The sequence below is a fragment of the Amblyomma americanum genome, chromosome 2 (assembly GCF_052857255.1).
Source record: "Amblyomma americanum isolate KBUSLIRL-KWMA chromosome 2, ASM5285725v1, whole genome shotgun sequence".
Lineage (NCBI taxonomy): Eukaryota > Metazoa > Arthropoda > Arachnida > Ixodida > Ixodidae > Amblyomma > Amblyomma americanum.
This window is the reverse complement of record NC_135498.1, coordinates 217529816-217550879: the sequence shown is the minus strand read 5'-3', so window position 1 is coordinate 217550879 and position 21064 is coordinate 217529816. Positions and strand designations below refer to the sequence as shown.

General features: G+C 45.1%; 1 protein-coding gene across 2 annotated transcripts in view; it reads right to left on the bottom strand.

Moving 5' to 3' along the window:
- Positions 1 to 21064, bottom strand: part of gry (trafficking protein particle complex subunit 11 gry) — a 374318-nt gene that overhangs the window by 225365 nt on the left and 127889 nt on the right. For both annotated transcript variants that reach the window (XM_077655723.1, XM_077655724.1), the window contains exons 13-14: positions 8290 to 8344; positions 1005 to 1150 (exon numbers count right to left, since the gene is read on the bottom strand). In XM_077655723.1, coding sequence (XP_077511849.1) covers positions 1005 to 1150; positions 8290 to 8344 — 201 coding nt within the window. The remainder of the gene's footprint in view (positions 1 to 1004; positions 1151 to 8289; positions 8345 to 21064) is intronic.

Below are 21064 nucleotides of genomic sequence, written 5' to 3'. Positions count from 1 at the left end.
AGCAAAAGACGAGGACACAAGAGACGAGAGACGAACACCACGAGCGCTAACTTCCAACAAATTTTATTCTCCTGAAGCATCACATTTATACACCAGAAAACAGTAATCACACGTGCGAGCAGTATCAATTTCTTAGAAAAACGAGCTCTTTCTCGCATGCAAGTCAAAACCCTGTAAGCCTTTCTTTGATAAAAGTCTTGTGATAGGAAAAAGTAGAGAAAAGTTAACGCGCGAAATCATTGAAGCCGAAAAGATAAATAGGTCAGGATGCTCGTGTGTAAGCACACCTTCCATTCTCCTCTCAGATAAAGAGCTCGTTTTTCTAAGAAATTGATACTGTTCGCACGTGTGATTACTGTTTTCCGGTGTATAAATGTGATGCTTCACGAGAATAAAATTTGTTGGAAGTTAGCGCTCGTGGTGTTCGTCTCTTGTCTCTTGTGTCCTCGTCTTTTGCTGCGCTACAGTGTACTGGAACTATGTACCAACAAGCCCAAAAAGCCACGCTACTTATCTACTCAACTGGAAAGTACACAGGAAATGGTTGAGCGGAAACGGTGGACAAGCCAGCGTCATTGTGGCCAGACGTTCACGAGCGTCCGCTAGGCACGTGCTTACTTGACTTTGTACGAAACTCGCACTCTATTTTTAACAATATCACAGCGGGATTGCAGGTGGGTTGATATTTTATTAAATACAATCACTGGAAGTTTATTAAGAATAAAAATTTAGGAAATTCAAGGATTTTCAAGGATCTGCGAAAATTCCAGGAATTTCAAGGCCTTGAAAACAAACTTTTCAAATTCAAGCGTTTTCAAGGGTTTCAAGAACCCGCACGAACCCTGTTTTGGTGTTCGTATTTAATCATTTTTGCACAGTTTAACATTTCTCGATTGACATCACTATATGTATGTCTGTGCTTTTCTCTTATTCATATTATGTTATGTATTCCACTCCCCTCTGTATCAGAAAAAAACATATAAATAAAAAGCACACAAGGATACAGCTGGAGATGAACTCCAGGCCCAGCATGAGGAAGGCCGGCATGGTGGCCGACAGGTAGGCGCACTTGAGCGCCGTGGTCAAGATGTTGGACACCAGGGGACGCCACCGCTCCGACCGGTAGTCCCACAGCACGTGCGTCAGGATGCTGCGCGCCAGGAGGAAGGAGCCGTCACAAGCAGCACCAAAGCTGGCCACGAGAAAAGGGCTTGCAAGAGGTGTCCCACAATGCTCATCACTCCATTACATCTGAAACTCATTAAGTGTGCACCCGTCCATATTTACAACCGCCATACACTGTTTGAGAGCACCAAGAAAAAGCTCCATTGTTCGCAGCTTTATTTGTTGCAAAGCAAGAAACAAATTACAAGATGAAATAATGAGTGGAAGAATTGTGATGCTACGATTCCTTTAAGGGCGGACATGGCTCTTTGACAAGAGAAAAATCTTTTTTTTTTTTAATTATATTTTCAGAACCTACAGGTAATACTCCTTTAATTCACCTAGTTTCCCATCTTGTGGATCAATTTATGACATCACTGTGAGCTCAATTCTGCACAAAAATGCTTTCTATTTCAAAATACCTATTTATCACTTCTTGCTAATCTGCGACAGCAATTGAAGTTCTGAAAGGCGCAAAAGACACACACAGGAAAAAAGGGGGATGACACAAAGAGCGCCTTTTTTCCCCCTTTTTTCCCCGCTTTTTTCCTGTGTGTGCGTCTTTTGCGCCTTTCAGAACTTCAATCATGAACCAACTAGCCCCAAAGCAAGTTCTTCTGCGACAGCAATATGATTTTTATTGTGGCATGTGGCTACGAGTGCAAACGTTAGTGACAAATTTTGAAATTATGCTTTAACATTTTGCAGTTCTCCTTTAGATTAGCGTACCCAAATCTGGAGCATTGCTAAGACTTGTTACATGAAAAAAGTACTCTAACATTGCATTCCTTATGCTTTCTAGTATCTATCCATACGTCAATAACATTGCATTCCTTATGCTTTCTAGTATCTATCCATACGTCAATATCAATTTCTGTAGTGCAGTTATTTTTTTGTTGTTTCTGCAAATTATGAACAATTAATTTCATTTACATTTGTAACTAATTGGCCCATTAAAAAATTAGATATTTGAAATCAGCGCAAGAAACTGAATAAGAGCAGAGAATTTCATCAAGTTCGGTCTAAAATTTTAAAAACTTATTTTTAGGAGCCATGTCCCCCCTTAACCAATCCCAAGCTGTGCTTGTCGTGGGAGATTGTACCAATATCGCCAATCACTCACACAGTCACACTTGTCTGGCCCAGTGTTTCAGTGCTCCCATTGCCAAAGATGAGTTACGGCCAGCAGCTGGTTGCAATTTTCAACAGTCATGGGGAGGGGGGCGAGCTCATCAAGCCGGTCGCTCGGCCTTTTCTCCTTACCTCCCCCATCCCTATGATGGCAAATAAAGGTATCATTATTTTTATTACTTATTGTCCATGAAGTGCGTTTGGCACCCTTGCATATTTTCAGTCTGAAAACAGTTATCTGTGCCAAAAATCAACATAAAATTTTTTGGGGGGATTTATCCACTCTAAACAGTACTACCCAAACACCAGTCAAAAGCACTGCAACAATACTGCTTCCAGTCTACTCTCATACTGAAGTCCAACTATACGATATTAAAAGAGCATTCTAGGCTCCATTTTCTTTTTCCTGTCCTGCAGAAGTGCCACCAGAGCTTCCACGCTATGGAAGCACCTTATAAGTAAGAAGCCAGCTTGCAGACATATTCTAGTAACCATGTTTTAACCATTGCATAAGGAAATAAGTAAAAACAAAAATAACATGCACATGAATCGGCAGTTAATTAAGGAGTTTTTAATCTCTCAGAGCAGAACTTTAGTAATGATGATGCGCACAGTTTAACTCACTTTAAAGGCATAGCAAATGCATTTAACTAATTTTTTCCACAGTTTGGCAGCCTGCTCGTTGGCCTTACTCTTTTTATTTTCGTCACAGATGTTATCAACCAGCTTAAAAAATACCGGGTGTGCTGTCCATGAATTGTCACCCATTCTTACTAATCTTATCAACAAAATATTAATCTCCTGTGTCTTTCCAGATCAACTTAAAAACGCCAAAATTAAGTTGCTCCTGTAAGCAAGCGAGGTGATAAAAGCAGTTTGGATAATTGTTGTCTAATAACAATACCAGTTGTTGGGCGAGTTGGTGCTGACGATGATCCATAAGAGCGCGACAGACGGGACAAAGAAGAGGAGACACAACACACAGCGCTGACTCACAACTAAAACGTTTATTGGCTGCCAGCCAGTATAAATACTGGCCTGGTGGCCGGGAAAAGAATACAAGCACGCTTGACTTGCGTGATATCAAACATCGCCAGTTCATCAGGCACGTGTCAACATACAAGAGTCATCAGTGCAAAATATCACCCCTACAGCAGGCACGAGTTTTCATTCACAATCAAGGTAGCGGGTTTCCTTATCCGACAAGGCTACAGAGGGAGTGCTGATACACTGATCTGAAGTCCTAGCTATCAGGTGGGCTTCCATTATTTCCGGGTCGCTTTTTCTGTGCTTTACAACGCTGTAATGAAATCTTGTGCGCACAGGTTGGAGCGCAGCTTCTGCAACCAACTTAAGCGCCTGTCAAAGGCTGGCTACCATGCAGACGTTTTGGGTTCTGTTGTGGAAAAACTGAGGAAAAAGGTCGGACTGGATAAGATAGGTGAAGCGAGACAGGAGGAAAAGAAAATATTGCCGTAGTACCGTATCTGCACCAAGTCTCGCATAACTTGAAAAGAATTGGGAAACATGCTGGTGTCGAAGTTGTCTTCTCGGCGCCTAAGCGACTGTCTAGCCTGGTCAAAAAAGTAAATTCAGTAGGAAGGGAACCACGCAGCTGCTTGATAAGGCACGCGAAACAATTCGTGCCTTGCCGGGAAGGGGTCATCTACTCTCTACCTCTGTCATGTGGCAAATGTTACATCGGCCAAACTGGCCGATGTGTTAACGAAAGATTAAAGGAGCACCAATATAATGTCTCTCGTGTCGCTATCACAGGCCACGTAGCAAAACATTGCAGAAACTGCAAAGACAACGAAGATGACGATGACGAGGAAGACAACGACGACTCAAAAACTTGTTTTCCCCTTTACAAGGAATGCTCTGTATTAGGTAAGAACCGCGACTCGCTAACTAGGGAAATAATGGAAGCCCACCTGATAGCTAGGACTTCAGATCAGTGTATCAGCACTCCTGTAGCCTTGTCGGATAAGGAAACCCGCTACCTTGATTGTGAATGAAAACTCGTGCCTGCTGTAGGGGTGATATTTTGCACTGATGACTCTTGTATGTTGACACGTGCCTGATGAACTGGCGATGTTTGATATCACGCAAGTCAAGCGTGCTTGTATTTTTTCCCGGCCACCAGGCCAGTATTTATACTGGCTGGCAGCCAATAAACGTTTTAGTTGTGAGTCAGCGCTGTGTGTTGTGTCTCCTCTTCTTTGTCCCATCTGTCGCGTTGTTATGGATCATTGTCTAATAACTATCCTACCATTTTTAAGTAAACTAATAGAAAAACTCATCGTTAATCATCTAATGAACTGCCTTCTAAAATTCAGCCTTCTGATACCCCATCAGTTCAGATTGTGCCCAAACTATTCCACTGAGCTCGCACTGATAGAATTTACTGACACAATTAAACACTTCATTGATAACGGACTTTGGACAGCAACTGTATTCACTAATGTTGCAAAAGCATTTGACACAGTTATTCATCCTATACTCCTTCTAAAACTTGAATCACTGGGAATTTGTGGGCCCACTCTAACTTTACTAAGTAATTACCTTGCTAACAGAAATCAGTTCGTCCAAATATCTAATACTTTATCCCAGCCAATTACAATTAATCAAGGACTCCCACAGGGCCCTGTTCTAGGTCCCCTTCTGTTTTTAATTTACATTAATGATCTTGTGCTGATGAGACTGTCATATTTTCCTCTAGAAAGATAGATAAAGAGAGGAGGGGAAAAGCAGGGATGTAAACCCATCACTGGGGAAGGGAATGATGGGATTAAAAAGCACAAGGGATAATTTAAGTGGCCTAACATTGAAAATTGATGCTGATTTTGAACATGTAATGGACTGGTGCTGAAGCAACCCAATTGAAATGAAGCTAACGACATTTAACTCACAACAAAAGCAGCTTCTCACCATTCCTGAAGTATACCTAGATAACCGCACCATTCTCCCATTTAGATCTGCAACATTCCTTGGTGTGACACTTGTCACATCTAAAATTTAACCTCCACACTAAATCCATATTAGCAAAAAAGCTGAATCTGGTATCCGTGCACTAATTAGAATGTATTATTATTTTCAGCAATATATTCTTATTTACTTTATAATGCATTCACTCATAGCCATCTCAATTACTGTTTATCATCAAGGGGAAAACATACTATAGCCATCTTTCTTCTTTATGTCATCTTCAAAACCAATCTATTAGAATAATGACTTTCAGCCTGTACAACGCATCCGGTGCTTCCATTTACTAAGGTAATTGCAAATAGAATCGGGACAACTTTAGACTTCAATCAACCAAGGCTTCCTTAAAGGGCACTAAACAATAGACCATATTCACAATAACAATCAGGTGAAAGAGAAATGTGCAGAATATAGCTAACACCCTATATATAGCCTTTATAGATTACGGGAAAGCATTTGACTCAGTGGAAACACAGCAGTCATTGTGGAATCAGGGCGTAGAAGAAGCTTATGTGAAAATACTGGAAGATATCTATAATGACTGCACACCTACCATAGTCCTGCATAAAGTCAGCAATAAAATTCCAATATGGAAGGGCGTCAGGCAACGAGACACGATCTCGCCAATGCTTTTAACTGCCTTTTTACGGGAGTTGTTCTTGGGCCTGGATTTGGAACAGTTGGGGATAAGAGTTAATGGAGAATACCTAAATAATCTGCGATTCCCTGCTGACATTGCCTTCCTGAGTCACTGAGGAGGTGAAATGCAAATCATGATCAATGAGCTTGACAGGCAGGGCAGAACGGTGGGTATAAAAATGAACAAGCAGAAAACCAAAGTAATGTTCAACAGTACAGCAAGAGAACAGCAGTTCACAATTGGTAGTGAGGTGCTGGATGTTGTAAAGAAATACATCTACTTAGAGCAGGTAGTGACACCTGATCCAGATCATCAGAGGGAAATAACTAGAAGGATAAGAATGGGGTGGAGCGCATATAGCATGTTCTCTCAGATCATGAATGCCAGTTTACCAATATACCTCAAAAGAAAAGTATACAACAGCTGTATCTTACCAATACTCACCTACCACAACGTGGACGCTAATTAAAACGTCTCAGCTTAAGTTAAGGACAACGCAGCGAGTCATGAAAAGAAAAGTGATAGGTGTAACATTAAGAGACCGGAAGCAAGCATAGTGGGTGAGGGAACAAACGCAGGTTAATGACATCCTAGTCGAAATCAAGAGGAAGAAATGGACTTGGGCAGGGCATGTGATGCGAAGGCAAGATAACCGCTGGTCCTTACAGGTAACGGAATGAATTCGAAGAGAACGCAAGCATAGCAGGGGGCAGCAGAAAATTAGCTGGGCGATGAAATGAAATTTGCAGAGATACAGTGGCTACAGCTGGCAAAGAACAGTGTTGATGTGAGAGACATGGGAGAGGCCTTCGCCCTGCAGTGGGCATAGTCAGGCTGATGATGACCATGATCAATGAACCCTGTATTTATTGTGTACTGCTTTTATTTATTGAGTATTTTTTATATAGTATTATGTTTTCTTTTTCATCATGTTTCTAAATGTGTAAAATTCGATATGCTTACCTAACTTTTGTTGAGTTTATTAATTCCCACTACACAGTATTTACTGCCTATCTGGTTGTTATCTGCCATATTTTTATCAGTTTCATATGTACAATTAATAACAGGAGGCCCCCATGACAGTTTCTACTTTGGGATCTCCTTCTGTGCAACTTTATTAATGCACTCTATACTTTTCCTTCTTTTTCAATAAAACCTAAAACAGTATTCCAGTGTTTTTCCAATCTTGTACCCTAAACATGCAATAAACGAACCTTGAACTCTGATTTTACCGAACTAACTTTGCTTCGAAATGACCAGCGCGGGAACAGACAAGAGAAGAAAAGACGCTGACGCCATGGTCTGTTTCCGCGCTGGTCATTTCGAATCATGTCCCACCAACTTGCCCAACTATGTGCCTAGAATGTCTGAACTGAAGTGGTACAAACAAGCCGGAAGCTCCAAGCATAGGTGGTGCTGTTATAGCGAGTGGTAGTTGTGAAACCTTACTTGTGGTTATACATTGACCAGATGGGATGTGTGAAATTGCTGTGAAAAAGGCCGATGAATGCAGCAGGGCCAAAATTTCGTACTATTTAAGTCTCTTAAAGCTATCTTTTCCACTGCATGTGCATTTGCTGTATTCGTTTCAGGCAATGCTGGCTGCGCCGTCCAGGCAGGCATGCAAAACACAAGCACATCTTGTACTAAAAGCAGACGATAAAGGGCTAGAAAGCAGAATGAGGCGAGATTGGATTCGGCAAGTCACCTTCTGGTCACACATTGAGAGAAAAAACCGCAGTCATGCCTGTGCACATTAGGCCTTAGCCACCTTGTATTCGCCGCGCCTCATGCTAGCTGGAATGATCCAGTAAAACCTCGATAATAAATGCAGAAAAAGTCTTATCTAATGAAACATATCATCCAAACCGCCTAATTTTTGAAAAATGTAACTGTTGAATGAGACCATTTATTGCCAATTTCCATGAAAATGTCGATCAGCACAAGGGCTGGACAGCTGCTTCTAGTGCGCGCAGAAATCAGTCCGCATTTGCGTTGTTTTAAGCTTGGGAGGAACTTTGTAACACATTCGGTGCGTTAACGGCGATGGCGAAAGTTACCGAAATCTCTCGGTCATTTTCGGATGCTTCGCCCCCTTCCACCCGTGCAATGCGAAAAAGCCGCCAGGGCAGCTGACCGTTTTATGGCTTTTCACGATCCATTCCCCAGGCCCGGGCTGCCCGTATGTAAGCGCATTGTGATAGTTCACAGCTGCTTGGCCCCCTTGCCCATAAGCACTTTTGTAGCAGCAAGCAGCAGGTTTGATTCAATGGTACAGGTTGGTGCAGTATTCCTACCAATGAAATCGAACCCTCACTAAAAAAAGGTCATGGGCTGAGGGCACGCACTGAATGAAAGAATAGTCCCACCTGAGGGCCTTGTCATAGTCTGTGCTGGAGTAGTACTCCTCAGCAATCTGCACCACTGTGGAGGGAAGAAAATGCGGGCACTGTGTTGTAGCTGGCCAGCCTTCCATTCTTGAATGCCAATTTGCGCAATCAGAAGATTTTACCAGACTGAACTTGATCAACATAACTGAGCCCACAGCTCTAACAAATGCTCGCTCATTACAAACAAAGGCAGTTGTACTAGATAAAGGCACTGCATCTGAGATACAACTCAGTCAGAGCGAATGAAGTGAGCATCAAACACTCAGGCTTCCCACAAGTGCACACACAGACCACCAAGCGCATCTCCCTGGAAAGAAATCGGTGACCCATAGAAGTACAAATGGTGAATCAGTGCATGCTGGCTGGGCAGAGTGCCTCAAGTAGGAGCAGCCACCGCTGAAAGTGAAACTACTGCGCACCACCAACCAATGGCAGCAAATAGAAAAGGTTCAACACCAAGCACATGGCATAATTGGTTATCCACCTTGTGCGTAGCTACCGCGTGCTTCGAGCCAGCAGGTTGCACACAGTGCCATTGTGAGCACACGTGTGCAGCATGGGCCCAGGAACGACAGGTGACATCGTCCAAAACCCCTCTCATCATATGTGTGTATACGATGCACCGCTGGCCAGACTTCGCTAGTGCAGGCGATGATGCCAGATCTGATGCAGATGATGGTGTAGAGGCCTAACTACCATAGGCTGCCATGAACTCTTCAACCCGGTTAGTTATATCATGTACCCAAGAAATTTTGGCAGCAAGAGTCTTGGCGAAGAGTGCATGAGCTTGGAGAGTGCTACGATAGAGCCTGTTTATGCATTATACACTTTATTAACCAGTAATCTCCATTTTTGTTTGCTTTTGTACTTTGGGGTGTAATCGGTTTTATGGTTTTATGGGGCTTAATGTCCCAAAGTAACTTAGGGTGTGAGAGATGCCGTAGTGGACGGCTCCGGATAATTTCGACCACCTGGTGTTCTTCAACATGCACTGACATCATACAGTACAAGGGCCTCTAGCATTTCACCGCCATCGAAATACAACAGCTGCGGCCGGGATCAAACCCATGTCTTTCGGGTCAGCGGCCAAGCATCATAACCACTGAGCCACCGCAGCAGTTACTTTGAAGTGTAATGTGGGAACACATACTACGAACTTCGGATACAGTGAACACAATCCACATGACCGTCAGACTCGTTATAAGTGGTTCAACTGTATGATGTCCACATTACATTAAAGCTATTAAACTATGTCCAAAACAGAGCTGGCTGCTTTTTCTCACGTAACTATAACTATATAGATATCCCTCACACCTCTTGCAATATGTCATTTCTGCCCATTTTTCTCTCGTTACCCCTGAAGCCCCACAGTGCCCATCCATACGGCTTCATAACCGATCCAGCTTCAAACATATCTTTGGCAAGACAAGTGGTCTCGATTTATGTGCGATGCGTCAAGCCACATCTCACTTCGAAACAATATCCTTGATGCCAGTGTCTCCAGCAGAGATAATGAAGTCTTCTCTGAACGCTTGTACACTAAAAACTTGACAATTAAATCTCTTAATTCAAAATCCCAGAAAATTAATAAATTTCTGTGGTCTCGTAATACGTAATCAAAATTTTAGTGGTTAACTCAATCCAGTGCAATGCACCGCGTCAGTTAAGTCCAAGTTCTGGGGTGCTATACAGGAATGGCAGTTCGCCACAAACTCGTGAAGAACAGAGTTTGATTACGCGGGGTTGTGCCACTTAGTATATAATTGGTGCAACCCTTAATCGAAATACTTAGTGCTTCATGTACCATCACGCAGAAAGAAACACGGCAGCATGCAGCACGATGACATTATGCCTGCCAAAGTGACCATTTGCAGTTCACCGTGTTTTTACACACTCAGACTGTGCCAGCGCCAACATGGAGCATAGTTTTTACTTAATGCAAGCCACGTGCCGCACTCGTGAATAGAAAATATGCAGCACCACGTCCAGATTGCCGGATGGACCGCATGTGCAATCTTGTTGCCCCTTTTCAATCGACACCTGTCTTCATAGGCAAGTGTCAGGCACGAAAATGCAGCGCTTGTGTCAGCAGTGACTTTCGTTGTACAGGCAAGAGGCGGGACGGTTCGTAATCAGTGCACCAAGCCTGCATGGTTTTGACTTTGAACACAATTCCCGATATGCCGACCAATTGTGATGCAGTTGGTTGAGCCGCAAGGCACAAGAAAAGAAGCAGCTTTAGCTGTCAGATAGGGATGACAGCGATGAGCGGCGACTGTAGGGCAGGACAAGTTCGGTGACAAATCTGGTCAATTTGCGTCTTAATCGGCATGGCTGCTACAGCGAACAGTTCAAGAATCAACACTGTGGCTAAGCAGGTAAGTTTGTGATACATTTTAAAGGCAACAGCACGAAATACGTCGTCATTCTGTGTTTTCTTTCCTTTCGTCCAGATCTTTCAAGCTGTTGCCATAAATAAAAAAGTTCAAGAATCAACACCTGAAACTTGTTCACATTCTATCGTACTCAGGCGAAAATAACGAAGCACCGACCAAAAGGTGTTGTCAAGATGGAAGGACGTTTCAACTTCCACATGGAAGTCTTGTTCACTGATGGAAAAATTTCGCACACAAAGCTTAAGTACGTTGTGCTAATCGTCGCAGGCATCTAGCATACGAGGGCGGCAGATTGCCGACGTTACGGTTGAGCGTCTGATCTGTTGTCTGGAAAAACAAAGACTCCAGATATTGGCGTGACATCCAGTTTTTCTCACGGCCGATAATTGCCGCTTCTTCCCAAGCGATATCATGCTTCGTGTTTTCAACGTGTTCAGCCAGTGCGTTGGAACAAGCCTTCTTTTTCTTGACATCATTCTTGTGCTCATTCAGCCGTCTTTCAAAGTTTCCGCTTTCACCTATGTAGGAGTGATCGCGGTCTGAGCAGGGGATTTTATAAATTACTCCGGGAAACTTTTCCTTTTTTAGCTTGTCCTTTACGGACACCAACTCGTGACGAAGCTTGCACGCAGGCACGTGAGCTATATGCACATCGTAGGTGCGAAAAACGCGGCCCAATGACTCGCTCACGCCTGGCACATAGGGTATTGCTCATGGAGGACAGTTGGGCTAGTTGGTGTGTATTCGTTAGTGACTGCGACATTGCAACTAGCGTGGAAAGCACAAGGACAGAGGCAAAAGGAACAGACGAGACTGTCTCGTCTGTTCCTTTTGCCTCTGTCCTTGTGCTTTCCACGCTAGTTGCAATGTCGCAGTCACTAACGAATAGGGTATTGCAGCTCGGGCACGGCAAGGTAGGCGAATGGGCTGAGCTGGTCTCGTTGTCTGCTGTATTACAGCGTTCACGAAGTGCTGTGGGTAGCCACAATTGTTGAGCTCGCGTCGCACTTGGCGTATGTCAGAGGCTTTTTCTTCGGGTTTCGAGCATATTCTTTCCGCACGACGGACGAGGGTAGAAACGACGGAGCACTTATGGCACGTAGGATGGACTGAATTAAAGTGAAGGTATTGGCCTGTGTGCGTGTCCTTTCTGTACACCTTGAATGATAGGCGGTCAACACGTCGCTCCACCATGACGTCCAGAAAAGGAAGACGGCCAGAAATCTCCTCCTCGACGATAAACTGGATGGAATCTTCCATGCTGTTCAAATGGTTCGTGAAAGCAGCCAAGGCATTCTGATTATGCAAAAGCAGTCATCAATGTACCACAGGAAGACCTTCGGGCGCGGCTCGAACGAAGCCAAAGCGCGGCTTTCCAGTGCTTCCATTGAGAGGTTTGCGGTTGTGACCGAGATAGATGCTCCCACGGCAGTGCCATGAACCTGCTTGTAGACAGTGCCCCGAAAGATGAAGTACGTGTTCTTCAAGCAAAACTGCAGAAGCTTCAACAGGTCCGATGGATCGATGGGTGTCCTAGCACTCAGTCGGTCATCGTCCCGAAGCGCTGAACGGCATACCTCCACCGCCAGATCCACGGGGACGCTGGTAAACAGTGATCTGACGTCAAATGACACCATTATCTCGTTGCTGTCAATCGTGATTTCGCGTATTTTTTCAGTAAAATCAAAGGAGTTGCGTACGAAAGTCGGTCTCTTGCCAACGAGTGGCAAAAAAACTTTGTGCAAGTAGCCTGAAAGCCGGTACAAGGAAGAGCGGGTAAAATCCACTATTGGTCGCATTGGAACGCCTGGTTTGTGGATCTTCGGGAGGCCATATAAAGTAGGGGCAGATCCATTGTGGCAGAGGAGTGTGAAGTATAACGACCTGTGCTGTGGTGGAACAAACTGGAAGACGTCTGTCAAAAGCCTTTGCAACTCTCGCTCTACCTTGAGTGTAGGGTCCCGCTTGAGTCGCATGTACGTGCCATCATCCTCCAGAAGCTTCGTCATTTTCTCAACGCAGTCGCTGTGGTTTAGGATGACGGTGGCGTTGCCCTTGTCAGCAGGTAGGATTACGATATCCGTATTGCTCCGCAGGCTCCTGACTGCATCACGCTCCTGAGCAAGGAGTGGGGTGGGGTGCCGATGTGGCAGCTTGGCGAGTATGCTGATCGCACGGGTACGAGCTTCTTCTCGGCGATTGTTTTCCACACGTCCCACAGCCTGTTCCACGGCACAGATGATTTTTCTTGCGTCCGGAGCCGCTCTCGTATTGAAGTTCAAACCAAGCTCCAGAACGGCGAGCTCTATTCGAGTAGGCCTATACGAAGACAGATTGTGGACGGTGGGGGTAGGTCTGTTGGCCGGACTCCCTTTACGGCCAGGTAGCAGTCTGATTACCTTCTCTGTGTGTGCGCTCACGCTGACCAGACTGTAGACTAGCTACGAAGTTCTCGTGCAACTTGATGCTGACGAACTCGTTCGGACACTGGTGTTCAAGGCGGCGACGGGCAAAAAAGGCTTGGTTCTGAAGGTGCCTTATTGAGTCCTTGCACTCCAGGATTCTGGCTTGAAGCAACTGTCGTTCTGCTCTTGACACCACGCTATGACCGAAGGGCGTATCGACCGGTCGTAGCAAGCGGAGGGACCGCGGGGTTAGGTTCCTGGCTTTGCACATGAGGTTGAATTCTAGATGAGCCTTGAACGCAGAAAGCCGGACGGTTAGCGAAACGAACTGGCGCACTTGAGTGATGAAATTCTGGCCATACGACCGTCGGAGCATGATGAAATCTAAGGTTCGACGAAATCTCGTCTGGTCGGGTGAATACATTGGCGAAAATAACGAAGCGCCGACCAAAAGGTGTTGTCAAGATGGAAGGACATTTCGACTTCCACACGGAAGTCTTGTTCACTGATGGAAAAATTTCGCACACAAAGCTTAAGTACGTTGTGCTAATCGTCGCAGGCATCTAGCGTACGAGGGCGGTAGATTGCCGATGTTACGGTTGAGCGTCTGATCTGTTGTCTGGATAAACAAAGACTCCAGATATTGGCGTGACATCCAGTTTTTCTCACGGCCGATAATTGCCGCTTTTTCCCAAGCGATATCATGCTTCGTGTTTTCAACATGTTCAGCCAGTGCGTTGGAACAAGCCTTCTTTTTCTTGACATCATTCTTGTGCTCATTCAGCCGTCTTTCAAAGTTTCCGCTTTCACCTATGTAGGAGTGATCGCAGTCTGAGCAGGGGATTTTATAAATTACTCCGGGAAGCTTTTCCTTTTTTAGCTTGTCCTTTACAGACACCAACTCGTGACGAAGCTTGCACGCAGGCACGTGAGCTATATGCACATCGTAGGTGCGAAAAACGCGGGCCAATGACTCGCTCACGCCTGGCACATAGGGTATTGCAGCTCAGGCACGGCAAGGTAGGCGAACGGGCTGAGCTGGTCTCGTTGTCTGCTGTATTACAGCGTTCACGAAGTGCTGTGGGTAGCCACAATTGTTGAGCTGGCGTCGCACTTGGTGTATGTCAGAGGCTTTTTCTTCGGGTTTCGAGCATATTCTTTCCGCACGACGGACGAGGGTAGAAACGACGGAGCGCTTATGGCACGTAGGATGGACTGAATTAAAGTGAAGGTATTGGCCTGTGTGCGTGTCCTTTCTGTACACCTTGAATCTGTATACCTTGAAAAATCATCTGTGCCGTGGAACAGGTTGTGGGACGTGTGGAAAACAATCGCCGAGAAGAAGCTCGTACCCGTGCGATCAGCATACTCGCCAAGCTGCCACATCGGCAACCCACCCCACTCCTTGCTCAGGAGCGTGATGCAGTCAGGAGCCTGCGGAGCAATACGGATATCGTAATCCTACCTGCTGACAAGGGCAACGCCACCGTCATCCTAAACCACAGCGACTACGTTGAGAAAATGACGAAGCTTCTGGAGGATGATGGCACGTACATGCGACTCAAGCGGGACCCTACACTCAAGGTAGAGCGAGAGTTGCAAAGGCTTTTGACAGACGTCTTCCAGTTTGTTCCACCACAGCACAGGTCGTTATACTTCACGCTCCTCTGCCACAATGGATCTGCCCCTGCTTTATATGGCCTCCCGAAGATCCACAAGCCAGGCGTTCCAATGCGACCAATAGTGGATTTTACCCGCTCTCCCTTGTACCGGCTTTCAGGCTACTTGCACAAAGTTTTTTCGCCACTCGTTGGCAAGAGACCGACTTTCGTACGGAACTCCTTTGATTTTACTAAAAAAAAAAAAAAAAATCCGCGAAATCACGATTGACAGCGACGAGATAATGGTGTCATTTGACGTCAGATCACTGTTTACCAGCGTTCCCGTGGATCTGGCGGTGGAGGTATGCCGTTCAGCGCTTCGGGACGACGACAGACTGAGTGCTAGGACACCCATCGATCCATCGGACCTGTTGAAGCTTCTGCAGTTTTGCTTGAAGAACACGTACTTTATCTTTCGGGGCACAGTCTACAAGCAGGTTCATGGCACTGCCATGGGAGCATCTATCTCGGTCACAACCGCAAACCTCACAATGGAAGCACTGGAAAGCCGCGCTTTGGCTTCGTTCGAGCCGCGCCCGAAGGTCTTCCTGCGGTACATTGATGACTGCTTTTGCATAATCAAAAAGAATGCCTTGGCTGCTTTCACGAACCATTTGAACAGCATGGAAGATTCCATCCAGTTTACCATCGAGGAGGAGATTTCTGGCCGTCTTCTTTTTCTGGACGTCATGGTGGAGCGACGTGATGACCGCCTATCATTCAAGGTGTACAGAAAGGACACGCACACAGGCCAATACCTTCACTTTAATTCAGTCCATCCTACGTGCCATAAGCGCTCCGTCGTTTCTACCCTCGTCCGTCGTGCGGAAAGAATATGCTCGAAACCCGAAGAAAAAGCCTCTGACATACACCAAGTGCGACGCCAGCTCAACAATTGTGGCTACCCACAGCACTTCGTGAACGCTGTAATACAGCAGACAACGAGACCAGCTCAGCCCGTTCGCCTACCTTGCCGTGCCCGAGCTGCAATACCCTATGTGCCAGGCGTGAGAGAGTCATTGGCCCGCGTTTTTCGCACCTACGATGTGCATATAGCTCACGTGCCTGCGTGCAAGCTTCGTCACGAGTTGGTGTCTGTAAAGGACAAGCTAAAAAAGGAAAAGTTTCCCGGAGTAATTTATAAAATCCCCTGCTCAGACTGCGATCACTCCTACATAGGTGAAAGCGGAAACTTTGAAAGACGGCTGAATGAGCACAAGAATGATGTCAAGAAAAAGAAGGCTTGTTCCAACGCACTGGCTGAACATGTTGAAAACACGAAGCATGATATCGCTTGGGAAAAAGCGGCAATTATCGGCCGTGAGAAAAACTGGATGTCACGCCAATATCTGGAGTCTTTGTTTATCCAGACAACAGATCAGACGCTCAACCGTAACATCGGCAATCTACCGCCCTCGTACGCTAGATGCCTGCGACGATTAGCACAACGTACTTAAGCTTTGTGTGCGAAATTTTTCCATCAGTGAACAAGACTTCCGTGTGGAAGTCGAAACGTCCTTCCATCTTGACAACACCTTTTGGTCGGCGCTTCGTTATTTTCGCCAATGTATTCACCCGACCAGACGAGATTTCGTCGAACGTTAGAATTCTATCGTACTCCCATGAGGAGTTTAGAACACCATATTCCTTGTACATGAGATTCTAAGTTGCAGGAGGACTGTTTTCAGATGCAAGCAGCCACTACTTGAACTATGCACCAAGAATCTCTTCACGTAAAGAAGAAAAAAAAGACAAAGCAGCTGCTGCCAGTCGCCTCCCATTCATAGCGAGCCACTAAATGTAAGTGCAAAGTATGAAGTGGTACCGGACTCTGGCAATACGATGTAAAGTTTTGTTTCTTATTTTCGCTTTTGCAAGCTTCAACAAGTGTCTATAGAAGACAATTAAATGCCGCCAGGATCTCAACAAGCAAAGTTATTTCCCTGATTATCTGAACTTTCTCGTTTCAGATCAATCAGAACATGGCAAACACTGCACTAAAAGCCACTCTGATCAAGCAGAAGACGTGCATTTGAATGCAAATTTTAAAATAGGAAGCAGAATGACGAAGTATTTAACTCGGCTGAGCAACGAAAATTTCTTCTGAAGCTCAACAAAAACAGACGTATACGCATTTGTGCAGCTCTCCCAAAGCCAAGAGAGAAAACCGTGAGAATTCTTGCGGACATTACCGGTCGAGCAAGATCTCGACTCCTGCTACAACTGTGTGGTTCATCATGCATCATGTGGTTCATGATGAAGATTCTTGTCATGAAGAACCTATCGAAACTCAAAGGGGAAAAATTTTACATCACTGAGGATTTTTCTGCGAATGTTCGAGCCCTTCGTAAGAAAATATGGAATGCATCTTCCTCGCTTCGTGGCGGTGGTTCAAAGGTGAAGCTTCGGTACGATCATGCTTTCATTGATGGTGTCAGGTACACATGGGATGAAGCCTCGAGTGGCTTGAAACGGGACCCCCATCACGATGCGTCCGAATCTTCTGAGCTTCCTTGGTTATCACGTCACGAACCCACAGATTATACTGAGCTTCCTTCGTTACCACGTCACGAGGCTGGCGAATCTACTGCACTTGATTCGTCACCCCATTGACAGTTACCTAGCTCTCCATCCAGTCTCGTTGTCTTAAATCTTAACGCTAGAAGCATCTCAAACAAACTCCCCGATCTTCTCGCGCTTGTGTCCTCCCATGACCCTCACATTATTGGCATCACTGAAACCTGGCTACACCCTGACATATATGACTCGGAATTTACCCCACCTGGTTAACTTGCTATCCGTGCCGACAGACATGAGGGCAAGGGCGGTGGTGTAGCTTTACTTCTTCGTTCATATCTTAGGTTTTCTATACTACCCGCTCCTTGCAACAGTGAGTCAATTTGGTGCAAGATTTATTTAGAAAAAAAGACTTATTATTGGCGTTTTTTACCGACCCCCCGGAACTTCTGTTGATGTTTCGCACTCTGTTGGCCAGTTCATGCATAGTCTTTTAGTACCAAACATCATCTTCATGGGTGATTTTAACGTGCCTGGTATTCACTGGCCATCGATGTCTTATTCTGGCCGTGATGCTTCTTTAGCAAAAGAATTGATAGATCTTTCGCTCTCTCTTGGACTCACTCAAATAGTTTCGTTTCCTACCAGACTAAATTCATTGCTAGACCTAATCTTCCTAAGCCACAACCTAATAATAGAGACCGGATTTCAGTGCACGGTTGTCGATGGTATTTCCGACCATGAAGCAGTTTTCCTTACTCTATCCCGCCTTAATAGTAACCCACAGTGCACGTTCACATCATTTCTGGATTTCCATCACGCTGACAACTCCATAATCGACAAACTGGCCGAGTGCTTCGACTCCTTTTGCGCGCTCAGCCGTGACGGCGATGTTAATGACCTTGTTGAATATTTTGAAAAGATTGTTAGTCTGTGCATTAAGTTGTTTGTTCCCGTCAAAACGAAGAAAAGAAATCCTACTCTCCCTTGGATTAATCGAGATGTTTTGCAGATGTCACGTTGTGTGTCTCGGCTGAGGCGCATGACGCGTAACAATAACCCTGATTCCATTGCTCGATTTCAAGCTGCGAAAAATGAACTTCGTAATAAAATGCACTCTGCTAAAGGTTTCTATTTCCGCGTTTAGCTTCAAGGGCTGCTTAGCAATAACCCTCGTAAATTTTGGCGATCTGTCCTACCCTCAGGCACTTCATCTACCTCATTCGTTATTAATGGAGAAATTGTCTCTGACCCCGCTGAAATATCTGATGCATTTAATGCTTACTTTCATTCTGTCTTTGCACGTGATAATAACATCATTCCATCTTTCAGTCTTCCTAATCATGACCGTTCTATCTCCGATATCACGGTTAGCACTCAGGGCGTTTGAAATCTTATCTTGCACCTTGACCAAAAAAATACGCTGGACCGGACAGTATCCCAAATACCTTCCTTGCACGTTATTCTCTTTGGTCGTGTCGATATCTCTCAATTATTTTTCAACAATCTCTTTCTACTGGCATTGTCCCTTCCTCATGGAAACTCGCCAATGTACTCCCGCTCTATAAATCCGGCAACAAACAACTTCTTTCTAACTATAGGCCGATCTCTTTAACTGCACATTCATGTAAGATCCTAGAGCACATTATTTATAAACACATCATGGAATTTCTTGAAGCAACTAAACTTCTGTCAAGGGCTCAACACGGGTTTCGCAAGGGATTTAGTACAGTGACTTAGTTAATAGAATTTGTGCATGACATTTTTCTCAGCATAGATGCCGGTAACCATATCGATGCCATATTCATCGATTTCTCAAAAGCTTTTGACACGGTTCTTCACTCTAAACTGTTATGCAAACTAAAAGTCATTCTCAATAACTCTCAACTCGTTGACTGGATTGCCGAAATGATTTCCTCTCGCACCGCTCCCAGTCTGTTCGCTTCAATTCCGTCGATTCTTCGAAAGCTGACGTAACCTCAGGTGTTCCCCAAGGCTCTGTCCTTGGCCCTTTGTTGTTTTTACTTTATATTAATGATTTGCCTGACAGTATAACCTCAAAGATCCGTCTATACGCCGATGATTGTGTATTGTACCACACTATTAACTCTGTCAGTGATCACTTCCTTCTGAATGAGTCTTTTGGTATATTCTGTGATTGGTGCAATACGTGGCAGATGAAAATCAACTTCAGCAAAACAGTTGTCATGTCTTTCACCAACCGCCTATGCCCTTCTAATTACAATTATTCATGCCCTTCTAATTACGATTACTCATCCCTGCAAAGGGTACATGAATATAAATATCTTGGCGTTGTTTTCTCACACAATATGTCATGGTCAAAACACATCGATCATATCACAGCTAAAGCTCTTAAAAAGGTAGGTTACTTGAGGCGCACAGTACGGGATGCTCCTAAAGAGACGAAATTGGTCATGTATAAAACTCTAATTCGCCCTATTCTTGAATACGCTTCCAATGTTTGGAATCCATATAAGCAATGTGAAATTGATCAAATAGAATCTGTACAACGAAAAGCTGTAAGATTTATTTTTCGCCGCTACGACTTTCATTTTTCACCCTCATCTGCGATATCTTCCTTAAACTTAAGTCCGCTCTCATCCCGCCGGAAAACTGAGTCCTTAAAACTTCTTCACTCAATAGTGCATTCTGCTAATTGCCTCTCAGAGAGTAAGCATATCACGTTTTCAAAATCATCTCTAACCAGGAGCCATCACGATCTTAATATCCAACCCTTTTTTGCCCGTACTAACGCTTTCAAATACAGTTTTTTTCCGCGTACCGTGGAGAGTTGGAACTCTTTAAATGGAAATATACGTGCCTTTTCTGTGTCTGATTTTGCATCCGAAATTGAGACGTAGCATTATATGATGTTGTATGCAGCGTTTGTTTCACATTTTGCCATGTACCCCTTTATGCGCGCAACTGTACCGCATGATATATGTAACCGCTCCTGCTATAGCCCCTGGAATGGGGCTGCAGTATTTTCAAATAAATAAATAAATAAATAAATATGACCTACTGACATCACAATCTGCCCACCGCGGCAGGGCCTGTCACGTGGCAAGTCATGTGACCTACTGAAATCATCACAATCTGCCCACCGCGGCAGGACCTGTCACGTGGCAAGTCATGTGACCTACTGACATCACAACCTGACCACTGTGGCAGGACCTGTCACGTGGCCGGTCATGCGACCTGATATCATCACGATCTGCCCACCGCGGCAGGACCTGTCACATGGCAGGTCATGTGACCTACTGACATCATCACAACCTGACCATTGTGGCAGGACCTGTCACGTGGCCGGTCATGTGACCTGACATCACAATATGCCCACCGTGGCAGGACCTGTCACGTGGCCGGTCATGTGACTTACTGACATCATCACAATCTGCCCACCGTAACAGGTCATGTGACCTACTGACATCATCACAATCTACCCACCGTGGCAGGACTGTCACGTGGCAAGTCATGTGAGCTACTGACATCACAATCTGCTCACCGTGGCAGGTCATGTGACCTACTGACATCATCACAATCTGCCCACCGTGGCAGGACTGTCACGTGGCAAGTCATGTGACCTACTGACATCATCACAATCTGCCCACTGTGGCAGGACCTGTCACGTGGCAGGTCATGTGACCTACTGACATCCTCACAATCTGCCCACCGTGGCAGGACCTGTCACGTGGCAGGTCATGTGACCTACTGACATCATCACAATCTGCCCACCGTGGCAGGTGGCAACTGC